At 39.8% G+C, this 14,618-nt stretch overlaps 1 protein-coding gene across 1 annotated transcript in view; it reads right to left on the bottom strand.

Annotated features, from left to right (window-relative positions):
* The window catches only part of Adgrv1 (adhesion G protein-coupled receptor V1), a 536,429-nt gene that overhangs the window by 367,158 nt on the left and 154,653 nt on the right, over nt 1-14,618 (bottom strand). The window contains exons 56-60 of the mRNA XM_038323536.1: nt 13,498-13,674; nt 12,986-13,168; nt 8,589-8,768; nt 5,442-5,606; nt 1,111-1,228 (exon numbers count right to left, since the gene is read on the bottom strand). Coding sequence (XP_038179464.1) covers nt 1,111-1,228; nt 5,442-5,606; nt 8,589-8,768; nt 12,986-13,168; nt 13,498-13,674 — 823 coding nt within the window. The remainder of the gene's footprint in view (nt 1-1,110; nt 1,229-5,441; nt 5,607-8,588; nt 8,769-12,985; nt 13,169-13,497; nt 13,675-14,618) is intronic.

Here is a 14,618-nt window from a genome sequence, read left to right as displayed (position 1 = left end):
AATAGTCAAGTGATTAATTTTAGATAGAAATGTAGATAGAAGCTATAATAATCATACTTCATGTGTTTTTTAAATTATGCACTATATGATTACTATAAATACATAAAAATTATAAGCAATCAAGCATCACTAATGGCATTTCAAGGTAATAATTCTAAATTCATCTACATAAAGACATAACAAAATGGGATTATATTGAGCATATGAAGTCCAATTGTATAACACAACAATTATTCATGTAATTAAGGATTCTTGGAACTGGAGAGATGATCTAAAAATTAAGAGTGTCTATTGCTCTTGCAAACAACCAAATTTCAGTCCCAGAATCGAGCAGTTCACAAACACTGTAAACTCTAATACAAAGGGATCAAATGGCCTCTTCTGGCCTCCCTGGGCACCCATGCATGCATGTACACACACACACACACACACACACACACACACACCACACACACACACAACACACATATGTACACAATGCACACACATATGTGTACACAGTGGCACACAAACTAAATTAAATAAATATTTAAAACAATTCTTGGGGCTGGGTAGATGGCTCAGCATTTAAGAGAGCATGTAGCATTCTTACTAAAGACCTGAGTTCAGCTTACAACTCCTATGTACGGCAGCGCATAACTCAAGGTAACAGAAGCCCCAGTGAGATTCAGCTCTTCTGGCCTGCATGCACACCTCACTCCCGTGCACATACCCACATGAACACACACACACACACACAATTTTTAATTTAAAAATTAATTATTCTTTATTTTATTGTAATAAAAATTTTTGCTACAATGTACAGTGACATTCAATAGCTCACTACTGTTTAATCATTTAGTGCTCATGTTTCATTATATAAACAATACTATAACGAAGAGCTTTACATTAAAACATAAAATCCAGAAGTATATGATGTTTGATCTGACTGTATAAATTGTAAGTATTCTATTATAATTTTAATTTTTAAAACTTTGCCTATAAGACAGATAAATGTATATTTACACTAAAGTACACTTTTAAAAATTACAAAACCCAGCACTGTCTTATCTTTGTAACTACTGATTTTTGGATACATCTAATTTAGAAAACTATGTGAATTTTTCTTACCTTTAATTGGAGATATTTCTATTTCATCAGTTCCTGACAGCTCAATGGTGAAGCGCCTGTCCTCCTTCAGTGTGCTGTCTTGAAGGGTACGCAACGCAATGACCTTTTGGTACTCATTCTATAGCATTTAAATTAGAGGAAACAGTTTCAAAAAATAGTAATGAAATCAAATTTTGAATGTTCTCCTTAGAAAAATAATATTTACGTGCATAAACTGCGTAAGAGGCCATTTTGTCACCTATAATTCGGAATTCTATGCAGGAAGGACTGCAATGTAAAAACTACAAATTTTATTTTAGTGTCTTGAGGAGAAAAGTGAGAAAAAATTAACATAACTCTTACGTTTATTGAAAAGTTTCCAGCATTGAAAATCCAAACTTGTAGAGCTAACTGTTCCCATCCCAAAGAGACCAAGGCCACGGGGCTGAAGCACACAAGACAGAGAGCACTGCACTCAAAGGAGAGAGCATTCCATGCTGCACTCGACAGTTCTTGGGATGTCTGCTGCCCACAGCCCCTGGCTTCCCCAGTGGTAGGGTGGTGGTGCCTTCCTGGTTGGCAATCCTGGGTGAAAGTCGCAGCAAAGACTAATGGAGACTCTGGAGTCTCTCTCGAAGCCCAGTGCTTTGTTACAGGTTATCATTTATCTGTTTCCACAGGCCTCTTGTTTCTTACTGAACATATTCCTGGGTATTTTACATTTTCCTGATATGAATTTTTATCTTTAATGCTGACACAAATATACTAACTTCATTGATATGATATCAATGATATCCCTACTGGAGAGCACATAGCTTTTCTTTTTTTATATTCTGCTTGTCTCTCTTTAACTCTCATTTGAGGCCCGTCTTCCAGAGCCGCCCCCACCTGCCACTCTGTTAGATGCACGCTTCACCTCATACACTGCCCCTTGGTACCTCATGCTGCTGGAGCTGTCTGTGCTTCCCTCTGTGGAGTCCATTTATCCTTTGATTATTATGGAGGCTCCACTGTTTGCAGGGACACATTTATGCTCGTCTAACTGCTAGCTCACTTACCATTTTAACAAATACCACCACAGGTATCCTTGCGCACCCTTATTTGTGCAATCAGATGTTTCTCTGAAGTGCCCCAGACATTATCCACCCTTAGACAGTAAGTTTGTCTGTTCTCCAAAACTCATTCGCAACCTCAAATCGACTTTGGGGTACTTTTTGGTTGGTACTAGATATATGAATATTATTTGAAACCTAGAGTTGCTCTAACATGTGTTTGTGTTAAATAAGAACCCCAGCTCATACCTGAGCGTAGTTAATCTAGCACACACATGGCATTTGCTGTTCATGTTGTGTTACAGCCTTCCTTATGCTCAAAACAAAAGATCACAGTGCTACAATGGGATTCACTTTAATCAGAGAAATTACGAATCCACAGATGAGGAGAATGACTTTAAACATATTCCATAAAAAAGACATTTGTTTGTGTCATGAGGTAGAAATGACTCCCTTCTGTCTTCCCTCAGCAGGAGTGCACAGGATATAAAATTGAATTTTCCACCACTCTGCCTGTGTCAGCAAAAGACTGTGAAAGCATCAGGCATGCTGACCAAGGAATATGAATCCGCAAATGCAGAAGTATTAACAACACTTTCATGAACCATAAGAATCTACAGTGTTCTGTGTACTCACACTGCCTTCTAGGAAACCTGGAAGGCAACTTTTCATGTCACAGAGTCTCCAGTTCTCAACAGAATTAACAGCCGGTAAGAGGAGAAAAAAGCGGACACTCCCAATCAACAGTTTGTGACGCCAGTTATAACTGATAAGAACGGCTCTGGCACAAAGAGCCAATGGGGATTCATGGGGAGATGAGGTCAGAAAACCTCTACTAGGGATTCAAAATTTACTTAAGTACAAAGTTTCTTTAAAAAAAAAAATCTCCTCACCTAACCCCTCAAAAAATTCTCCTTAATTCAATCAAGAGTTTTCAAAAATATTTGATTATGGCAAAGATTTCCATGAAATTTTTATTATTTATATTCTACACAAAAGCTCTATGGAGCAGCAACTTGGGGATGACCACTGTAGGTGATTTCAGAGAGACAGAAATATAAACTATTACTGGCTTTGCAACTTCAAAGTTATTAAATCTTAAACACACAATGGAGGAAAAATGGGTCTCACTACATTGAGAGGAAATGGCTATTTTCATTAACTCTTTGTAAATATCATCTATTTTATTAAGTACTTCGAAGTCTCAGGATATCAGCCTGCTCACAAAGACTATTTCCCATAATCCTTAGGACTTGCCTGGTTAAACATTGCTGCTCTCATTTTGTACTTTGGGAACCAAATGTGATCAACATTAACAAATTTACTTAGCTCCACAGAGTGCTAAATAGTAGGAAGAAGATTTCAATTAGTCTCACTAGATGTAAAATTTGCCCATGGTTCCTTCCAATATTACAAGAGAAGCACAGCTTAAAGGAAATCTGTCATAGTACAAAAGTGGGCAGGAAAGAACTTCAGAGAATAAAGCACACAGCAAGTGGTGAGAACAGAAGGACAGATATTAATCTCTGAACCCCCAAAGCCACGACGGTACAAAGAGATTGTAGGAGTGGGGGGGGGGGTTAGCAGTAAACACTGAGCAAAACATGCATTCACCCAAGATTTTGTTGTTGTTTTTGTTTTGTTCTGTTTTTCGAGATAGGGTTTGTCTGTGTAGCCTTGGCTGTGCTAGAACTCACGCTATAGACCAGATCACCCTCACATTCACAGAGATCTGCCTGCATCAGCCTCCCACGTGTTGGGATTAAAGGTGTTTGCCACCACCACTCAGCTTTACTCAAGTTTTAAATGCAATTTGGTTAGCATGAAAAGTAAATGTTTAATTTTTTTTTGCTCCCCTCCCCCAACCTCCCACCTCGTAAATGTTTAATTTAAATTGTAATATAAAGCAGCAAGTTACAGAACAGATGCTGAGCATAAATTTCGTGTGTGGAAGAAGAAGGTACATATGCTTTGAAAGAAACTATCAATAGTGGTCGTCACAAGAGGAGTGGAGGAATTTTGCTTATTTTCCATCCCTCTGAACTTCTGAGGTTCATACCAAGAGCACATGGCCATTATAATAAAAACATAAACATGGAAGAGACTCTGGGCTGGACTGACAGTGGGCTGATTGGGGAAGATGTTGCATCTTTAAGTGTGGAGACACCACAGGGGTCTAAGACTAAGGTGACTGGAGTGAGAGGACACCACCGCACCCCAGGACTTCGAGGCTTCCCACGAGAACACAGTGGGAGAGGGAACCACCACACCCCAGGACTTAGAGGCTTCCCACGAGAACACAGTGGGAGAGGGAACCACCACACCCCAGGACTTAGAGGCTTCCCACGAGACACAGGCAAGACATCATATTTTTCTAGAAGCTCTCACATAATTAAAAAATACATTCTTTGTAAAATTGGATTCATCATAATAGCTCTATATACTACACATGGCTATAGATGAATGACAATCTTAAAGATGTGACTGCAGAACCAATTCTCATCCACATGAAGCTGCACACTGTGAAGTGGAGGCAGAGAACTGATGGGAAAGGGGAGGAGCTGTCAAGAGCAGCGTATCCAAAGGTCCATGCTACAAAAGAGAACCCGGGTGCTCTTCTCAGAGGCACAGGGATGCAAGGGCAGCAGGAGCAGGCAGAAGGCAAAGATGACTAATGAGAAGCAGAACGACAGTCGCGCTAAGAGCAGAGACAGTCCTCCTGAGTGTGTCCCTACCTCACATCTCGGCAGTGGATGCCTGAGGCGGTATCTCAATCGTGTTATCAAAGTGTTAACGGCTTTCAAAATGTAAGTCTGTAAGTTTGAGATTCTTTCACATTATGTGACTATGGTGTGCATTTAATATGTTGGCTAGATGTTTGTAGATTTGATATTGTCTTAAAGACTTGCACTATCAATGTTTTGACTCACTGTGGAAGTTCTTCACACTCAAAAGTAAACAGAAAATCCGACTCAGTGATAAAATGTATGTAATGGTTGCAGAAAGGTTGGCATTAGGAATGACGCGCTGATGTTCGGTTGGTCTGGGTGACTCAAGCTGTTCAGGCAGTAGGGGAATGTGGAAGGTGCCTGGGACTGTGTTACAGAGACGGGGTCTGAATTCTGCAATCAGATACCCCCTTCCTCTTCTCTCCCTCTTTCCTTGTTTCCTCCCACTTCCTCTCTTTGCTCATGAATTAAAGAAAACAGAAATAATATTGAACACTAGCATGTAAATTGCTAAACCATACCAGTCTGTGAAAAAGAAGACAAAGGTACAGGAACTGGAGCCTGACCATACCTCATCAAAGCGAAGTGTCCCATTCCAAGGACTGAGAGCATCTTTGGCCTTCTCTTCTATAGCCCAGTGAAGAGAGACAGCTCCTTTGCCTCCTGAGGACCGGACGACTGTCAGCGTCACATATGAATCCGGATCATCAGACAAAATCGATTCATCAACTGTTACCTGAAAAAATTAAAAGCCAGTAAGGTGAACACATTAAAAAATGGAAGAGATAATCTTATTGTTTGTGATCAATGTAGTTTGAATTTAAAATTCTATTCATGACGTACTAACACGTAGCAGGGACAAGACTTCTCTCAGACCCACTTCTTTACTTTCCTAGACATTAGGCGACTTGATATTTCAAATTTCTCTTGCAATTAGGTGGAGCAAAGTGACTGCATTGTCAATAGGATATTGGTAGAAGAGATTGTAGCTGCTAGTCCACTCAAACTGCCCACAATTTTCCACGTCTGCTCTTTTCCCATTTGTAGGCAAACAGAGAAGATGCCCCAAGCCTTTAAAAAGCTAGTATGCAGAGATGGGAGGAATCCTATGCCTGCTGTGCCACTTGGAGCAAAGGGGTCCACAGCTATCCAAAAAATAGGCACACTACTGTGAAACTCTTGCCCAAAGAGGCAAATGCTTATAATAAAGGAACTGAGATTTGGGGACTCTTTGTTATAGCATATAGGTTTCCCAAGAATTGCAGTTATAGACTATCCTGAATGGTCAGTTTTTACCATCTTTGGTGCACTGAGATGTTTATTAAGCTGGTTGTCTCTATCAGAAGAGAAGGTATTTTAAAAACAATTTTGATTGGAGGGACAAAGAGAGAGTCCAAATTAATAAAATAGTTTTGAACACATAGTCTCTCCCTCTTTCTCTCTCCCTCTCTCATTCTTTAGATGTTTTGAGTGTACGCTGAGCACAAGTGTGTGCATTCCTGTGTGTGAAAGCAGGTGTACATGTCCCACTATATAGCACAGCAGTCAGAGTACACCCTGGGCACTGGTGCTGGCCTTCCACCTTGCTTGAGACAGGCTCCCTCTGTTGCCCTGCCACTGCATGCGCCAGGCTAGCTAACCAACAGACTTCCAGGACTTTTTCTGCACACGCCTCCACCTCTCCATATGTTGCAATTTGAATGAGAATGGCCCCCTATAGGCTCATATATTTGAATCTCTGGTCCCTAGTTAGTGAAACTGTTTGAGGAAGGATGAAGAGGTGTGGTCTTTTCAGAGAAGATGTGTCACTGGGAGGTTGGCTTTGAGGTTTCAAAAGCTCATGCCAGGACAGGTCTCTATTTCTCTACTTCCAGCTTGTGAATTAGATATAAGCTCTCAAAAGCACCCTGCCTGTCTGCCTGCTACCACATTACCACCGTGATGGCCAGGGACTCATCCTCGGGAATTACAAGCAAGTCCCCAACTTTTCTAAGTTTTTGTTTTGTTTTTTTGCTTTTTTTCTTTTCCTTTTTTGTTTTTTGTTTGTTTGTTTGTTTGTTTGTTTGTTTTTGGTCATGGTGTCTCTTATCAGCTACAGAAAAATAACTAAGACACCATGAGAGTACTGGGATTATAAATGTTTCTACCACAGATTTGACTTTTATGTACGCTCTTGGCATCTGAATTCGGAGCCCCCGTTGACTCTTCTCCTGAGACACCTTCCACCTTATTACAGGAGACTTACTACATGAATTTCCTAGCAGTAGCATTTCTTATTCTTAAGTCCTTATTAAATGTTCTGGTATGAGTGAATTCTGCATGCTCACCTGAGGCAGCAAAGGCCAAGGGGAATCCATACTACTCAGTTACACAGGTTTGAAATGGAACACAATGCTTTCCATTTTGAACACAGAAACTCACCAAACACAACAGTCTTGTTTTTGTGTTTGTTTGCTTGGTTTTTTGTTCACTAGGTTCCATGTTATAATCAAGAACAGAGATTTGGAAATAACTGGTATTTATTAAGGTTTTATTGTGCTATTTTTTTGCACAGTTCATTTTATTTAAGCCCAGAGAAATCATAGAAATTCCAAGATCAGACACGTACACATATTTGGATAAAAAGAGTCTCAAATCTAACTCAAGTGTTTTGCCTCCACACCAAGTACTGTTCATGTCACTACATAGGCACCAGAAATATTATATAACAATGAAGAAAGGGATGAATTATAAAAAACTTGCATGAATATTTTCTTCTTAGCTTTGAATATGCACGTAGATATCCCGTGTCTATGTTCTTACACATTGCCCTTGTGAGCACTTTAATCTTGACTGGTTTATATTAATAATCTTTTCTCAATGTTTTCGGTTTTCTTTCTAATCTGTCACCAATTAATACCACTCGCTGTGCACGATATTATATGTTTCACATTCATGCTGCAGAGTAAGACACTTTGTGGTAAGAAAGACAGGATATGAGGAAAGCAAAGGCCAAGGACTGAGTGACAATCAGTACCAATTCTACCAAGAGTAAAAATATCAGCTGCATTCTGAATGCAAATCCTACATGTGCATGCGCTACACACAGCAACTCATTTGTGCCTTGCAATTGTTTTGTGAAGAATTACAATAGGACCTGGGTGTCTAATGTTACTTTTGGAGTAAGACAAATAGTTACTGGAGGCTCATAGATTAATTCTCCAATCATGCTTAAGTGAGGTTTAGCATAATAATGCTAATAGCAGCAGCTAAGATAAACTGAATGCACAAGCTCAAAAAGTCTTTACTAACAGAAGGACTGAACAATAAACCATGAAATTATTCTCATCCATAAAATGAGGGGTGGCTTAAATACAGATTTCAATGTACAAGTTCAAGTTCGATGATGTCACAAGTCAATGTGTTTTATAAGTTTTCACCAGTTGAAGATGTAAGCAGCTAGCCCTGTTCAAGTTTTAAAAATTAAATTACAATTACATTAAATGAAAAATAATCATGTGTACTAGAAGATGTCAATTAGTATATTATATGTGCCAATATTCCTAGAAATATTATGTGATTGGAATTATCACAAAATAATAACAATCTCAGGATACAAGATTATAGAAACACCATTCTCAAACATTTCCTGTCCTCTAGGTGCTAGCTTATTACAAGTCACTCAAGGATTTCTGCTTGATTCTTTCTCCAGGCAGAAAATGTTTTATATTTAACTTACAGTCTTCTCTTCAAATCCAAACATTCCAAATGGAGAGTCATTTGGTGGTATGGCAATAGTCAACACAACATCATCACCTAGTCTGCCACCACCAGTCACACTCATTAAGCCGATGCTGAATGTCTCCATGAGTTCAAATTCACTATCATCAATTATAGTTATTTCTATCAGAGCAGTGACCTATGAAACACAAAGAGAGGGGAGGGGAGGAAGAGTTAGAGAAGGGGGTAGATGTAATATAGTAACAATGTTTCCTCTAATATATTTTAATTATTTTAGTTGAATAAAACAAAACACAGTAGAAAAGAAAATAATAGATTCTTCCATATTGTATCCATAATACACTTAAAATAATGTATATATAGTACTTCATGGTTAGAAATTTAAGAGCTATAATTTTTCAAGATAAATTACATATTTAATAAAATATAGGTTGTTCTATTAGTGATATAAAGGTAATGAATTATTGAACAAATTTTCTAAATGGCATGCAATTCCTAACAACCATCACACTAGTATAAAACCCAGTATGCCCGATATTAATTTTGCATGATAGGAAATGGGATCATAAAAGCAATCACTGTGTGTAGCAGAGACAGTTCAGTGATGGTCAGAACATATTGCTCTTTGAGGGAATCCAAGTTGGCTTCCAGTACCCAAGCCAGGTGATTCATAATCACCTGTAACTGCAAGGGATCTGATGCCCTAATCTGGCTTCCTTGGGAACCTCATACACATGCACAAACCAGTAACACAGTCGTACAAACATTCATGACATTCACGTCATTAACCACAAGGAAATATAAAACTATTTTGAGGTTTCATCTTAGTACAATCAGAATAGCTGTAATAAAGGAAAGCAAATAATGATAAATACTGGTGAGGATACAGAAAAAGAAGAATCATATATACTGTTTGTAGGTATGTAAGCTGGTTTACACACTATATAAATCAGTATGGAGATGCTTCAAAGAGCTAGAAATAGCACGACCATATGACCCAGCTATACTCATGAGAACACACCTCAAAAGCTCTGTCTATATTATACTAAGGAGATACTCATACATTCATATTCATTGTTAATCTATTCACGAGAGCCAGGACATAGAACCTGCCTAGATAGCTATCAATGGATGGATAATGCAGATGTGCAACACAAACGTGATGGAATTTTACTCATTGACAAAACTGGAATTATAAAACTTGTATGGAAATGGAACTAAAAATATACTGGGTGAAACTGTCCAGGCCTAGAAAGATGAGCTGTATAGTCTCTCTAACATGTGGGCTTGGTTCATATTCTGAGTAGTGTGTTTAACCTGTAGTGCCTATAATAGAAGGCCGAGAGACAGAAAGCAACTGCTAAACAGTAGGGGGGGGGGGGACCTGAAGGGAACAAGAAGAGAACACATAAAATCGTCAGGATGCAGAGACTGGAGGGGGGAATTTAAGAGTAGAGAGGCGTGGGGTGCAGAGGAGAAGGCATAGGAGAGAGGAGTAACCAACGCCAGAGCACATGGAAAAACACTGAAAACCTGCTGCTTTGTAAGCTTATTAGAAGATATAACATCTTAAAAGGAATTGGAATTGAGAAAAACAGTATAGGTGTACATTGTGCCTCCTCGAAGTCACCACAGGTTATTAACAGTTCCAGTACCAGGTGGAGGCTACTTTCCTTCAAATTGTTGGCTAGGGAGGTCTCTAAAACAACACAACCTGTGGTCACTGTTATTGGTTATCCACTAGGACATGATGGTATGAACTTATCGCTGAAGATGCCAGCCACACATTGTAGACATAGAACACAGAAATCAGCCACACACTGTAGACACAGAACACAGAAATCAGCCACAAGCTGTAGACACAGAACTCAGAAATCAGCCACACACTGAAGACACAGAACACAGAAATCAGCCACACATTATAGATGCAGAACAAAGAAATCCAGCCACACATTATAAATACAGAACACAGAAATCCAGCCACACACTGTAGACACAGAACACAGAAATCCAGCCACTCACTGTAGACACAGAGCACAGAAATCAGTCACACACTGCAGACACAGAACACAGAAATCCATCCACTCACTAATGATACAGAACACAGAAATCAGCCACACACTGAAGACACAGAAGACAGAAAGCAAGCTTCCTCTAAGCAGGAAATCCCTTTCCCTCTGGCTAGTTTTCACAGTACCAGAGCACAAGGCAGAGTGCTTGGGAAGAAGAGCTGTCCCCAGTTCTGCCTTGAGGAAACCATGCTAACTGCAGAACTGACCCACAGTACTGATCTGACTGGTGACACAGGGCTGATTAGGACAGAACCAACCAACTGCCTCCTGATTAGATTTGAGGCACATTCCCAGGGGGGAAAGCCATGCCTGGTAGTGTACACCTGTCCAAAAGCCTGCAGCTGTGGCCTGTTAGTAGAACATACTGCTATTCGCTAAAGAGACATTTAAACTGCTCCTAAATACCCACGACTTAGTTCTGTTCTCACCCTACAGCAAGAAGCTTCTTAAAACCACAGGCAGCAGTCAGTCAAAGACTCAGAACTGGTCAGAACAACAAAAACAGATGCTAATATAAGGTGCAGTCCTCTGTGCATATTTATCTCCCCTTCCATGGTCAGGGAGCATCATGGATGAATGGGAAGAAAGATCTTAAGAGCCAGAGGATCAGGAGGCATGCCACGGAATAATGCTGGGCATAGTATGGCTATTGTGCTCACAGACTCGCTAAAATGTGATCGGATCACCCACACAAGACCTGCACCAGATTAGGCCATGAACATTTCATCACAGGTGGGAGAGGGACCAAAGTCCCAGCCCTCCCTGAGGCTCTATAGGTAATTAATGGCTCCAGGGGAAAAGGCTGTCACTTTCTTCAGTGATGTTGTCAATGAAAAGTAACCCATGCTGGAGGAAATAACCTCCCACTCACGCTCATGCAAGCAACCTGAGCACACTTGGTGTGCCACGCACAGGAAAAGATACAAAGTAACAGCGGGACTTAGGAAGGAAGAAAAGTTTCAGTGCAGGGAGATTGAGAGAGTAATGAGTATTATTTAATTATGTAACTAATTACATAAATTTGCAACTGCTCATGTTCTACATTAAAAATAAATAAATATAAAACAATATCAAGTTAAGAATACTAAAAAATAAAATAAATAGAGGACCTAAATCTGGGAAGAGACTAGTATATCAGGGCATTTTTAAAAAAGATTTGGTTAAGAACCTGTAGTCAATAATAATTGACTTCTATTATTACCCACTACCTAACGTCTATTTCAAATCAGAGAGAAGTTCAAAAAAAGGCAGGGTTCTTGTCTTTTAGAATTCTCTCTCTGTAGGAGGCAGAAAAAGTGTATGAGCCAGAGATGATGCTGACTTTAAGGATAAACAGTGGCTTCCAGGCGCAGCAGGACTGATGCACGTTTGAACTCACAGAGATAGTGGCAGAATGCACAAGACCTACATAGATTTAAGGCAGACAGAGCCCCAGAGCTGAAAGGGAGAAGTGGACACAGGCCCCGACCCCATCCAGGAAGCTATCTACAACTGAAACCTACAGAAAAAGGGAAAGTTAGTTTCCTCCAATGGAATCTTACAGGGTAGATTTCCTATGCTTCAGGTTAGGACCCCTGCAGATGAGAAGTTGGCCAACACAAAACAAACTCAGTGCGATTTGTCCTATTACGCTTTGGGCGTTTTTCCTCATATTAATCTTTTGCTTGTATACTTTGGTTTCCATTTTTGTGCTTTTGTATGTGTTTCTTGATCTTTGTTTTTTGGAATTGATGTTTGGTTTGATGTTTGTTTTTTTGGGTTTTTCGAGACAGGACAGAGCCTGTCCTGGAACCAGCTCTTGAAGACCAGGCTGGCCTTGAACTCAGAGATCCGCCTGCCTCTGCCTCCCGAGTGCTGGGATTATTGATTTTTGTTTTTTAAAGAGAGGAAAGCATGTGGAATTGAGTGAGGCAGGGAGAAGGGGAAAGTGGATTAAAATACATTGCAAGCATGTTTCATTAAAAACTATAAAAGAATTATCTTCCGCCAGGCAGTGGTGGCGCACGCCTTTAATCCCAGCACTCGGGAGGCAGAGGCAGGCGGATCTCTGAGTTCGAGGCCAGCCTGGTCTACAAGAGCTAGTTCCAGGACAGGCTCCAAAACTTCAGGGAAACCCTGTCTCGAAAAAAGCAAAAAAAAAAAAAAAAAAAAAAAAAAAAGAATTATCTTCCTGAGATTATTAATAGACTATATAGTAATTAATAAGATTAAGTTTCACTTGATAAAGAAACAGACTAGAACGCATTTATCAGTCACTAATGCATGTTCACTTGGTAGATGCTCACAAATGCTTGAAGCAAAGCAAAACCATCAATAAACATACTTGTCCATCTGCAAACTGGAGAATCCCATGAGAGGGCTGAAAGTCTTCTGGGCTAGCACTGTCTGGTACTGCTTTCCAGTGAACGTTCACGGTCTCAAAGCTTCCAGCCAGCCGGGTGACAGGAACTTGAAGGACATTCAAGGGTGGAGGCACTTCATGAGCAGTAACTACTCCACCAACACCCTTCAAAACGAGCAGACATTGAAAGGCAAGCCAAGTTCAAAACTCTCCTAGGCAATAACTTGTTCAATTTATTATTCTCATGTGTGTAAGAAGTGCTTAGAACTTACAACAATATGTAATGAAAAACTTGTGTAATTGTGTAATATGGAATTCTGTGCTCTGCTCAGAGAACTAAAAATGATTCATAATACAAATTGAATTCCTATCTTCGTATACATGTCTACAAACAAATCAAATTACTTTGCAAAAACAAACTGTAAAGGCACTGACCAAATCAGCACAGATCAGCCTTACTTATAGTACTATAAATACGAGAAGTTGCATCTCACTCTGGCGATGTGAAACGTAAAGATCCCTCTGGGATCATCGCTTTCTGCAATCATTATCTCTGCTATTTCCATCCGTGGCCTCCGCACATGCAGCTGCTCCGCAGGGAAGTCGGGGTTCACCAAGTTCACTGCAGCGATGGTAACGATGAGGCCTTCCTCCAGTTCAGCAGCCTCGTCCTGGGAAGTGGGGACAGAAGATGCTTTATGTGGTTGTTTGGCTCCTAAGATGATGCCTAGCTAGGCTGGTGTCAAGTCTGTGGGCCTGGGTGGCCCTGCCACAGTCTCTGTACCAGCTCCAAATTATATTTTTAAACAATATTCCATCTCCATTGTAAACCTGATACTTTTCAGCAAGCAACTAACTTGCTATACAGGACTGGTGCCTCTGTCACATAAACATAATTTCTTGTCATATTTTAATGCATCCAGTACATTCTCAGGGCGCCCTCAGAATCTTTGATATCTTTAAGACTAATGATGACCTCTCAAAGGCACCACTGCTGCCTTAGCAATGTTTACAGTCCTGTCCCACAATTGTGACCTTACTCTACTGAAGACATCACACATATACAACATTCTGAAAGAAATTTAGGAAAATTTGATAAACTTACAAGTATTTTAAAAGTGAAAGTTCTAGATATAAATCTAGGTGTAAGCAAATATCAGTTAACTTTGAAAAAATTACTTTATTTGTGTGAAAGTAATAGAAACTATCAAGATGTAGAAGTGACAAACAGAAAATAAAAGGACAGTGATCCCTACTCTCTCCTGCTATGGGCTTTTCCTCTTGTCCTCTCCACGGGAAAGGTAACTGATAACCATTAAAATTTCTAACAGGAATACAAATATTACTGCATCTACTTAATGACACATGATATGTTTACATGTCCGATATATACTGTCATTAACATCACATGTTGTTATTTACAAACGTACTACTTAAACATTTTATGGCATTGCATATCACACCCAGGGCCTTATTATGCTAGGCAAGCAAGTTAGCTCTGATATCCCATGTTACTATGGCGTTCTGGACAGCAAGAGCGGTTCTAGCACCTCTGATTTTTTCCTCCTTTTTTATGTGTATCTCCCTGCTTGGTCCCTCTGTGTTTCTGCATCTC

Source organism: Arvicola amphibius, chromosome 3, assembly GCF_903992535.2.
Source record: "Arvicola amphibius chromosome 3, mArvAmp1.2, whole genome shotgun sequence".
In the NCBI taxonomy this organism is placed as follows: Eukaryota; Metazoa; Chordata; class Mammalia; order Rodentia; family Cricetidae; genus Arvicola; species Arvicola amphibius.
The sequence above is the reverse complement of the archived record's forward strand: the minus strand, read 5'-3'. Positions and strand labels throughout refer to the sequence as shown.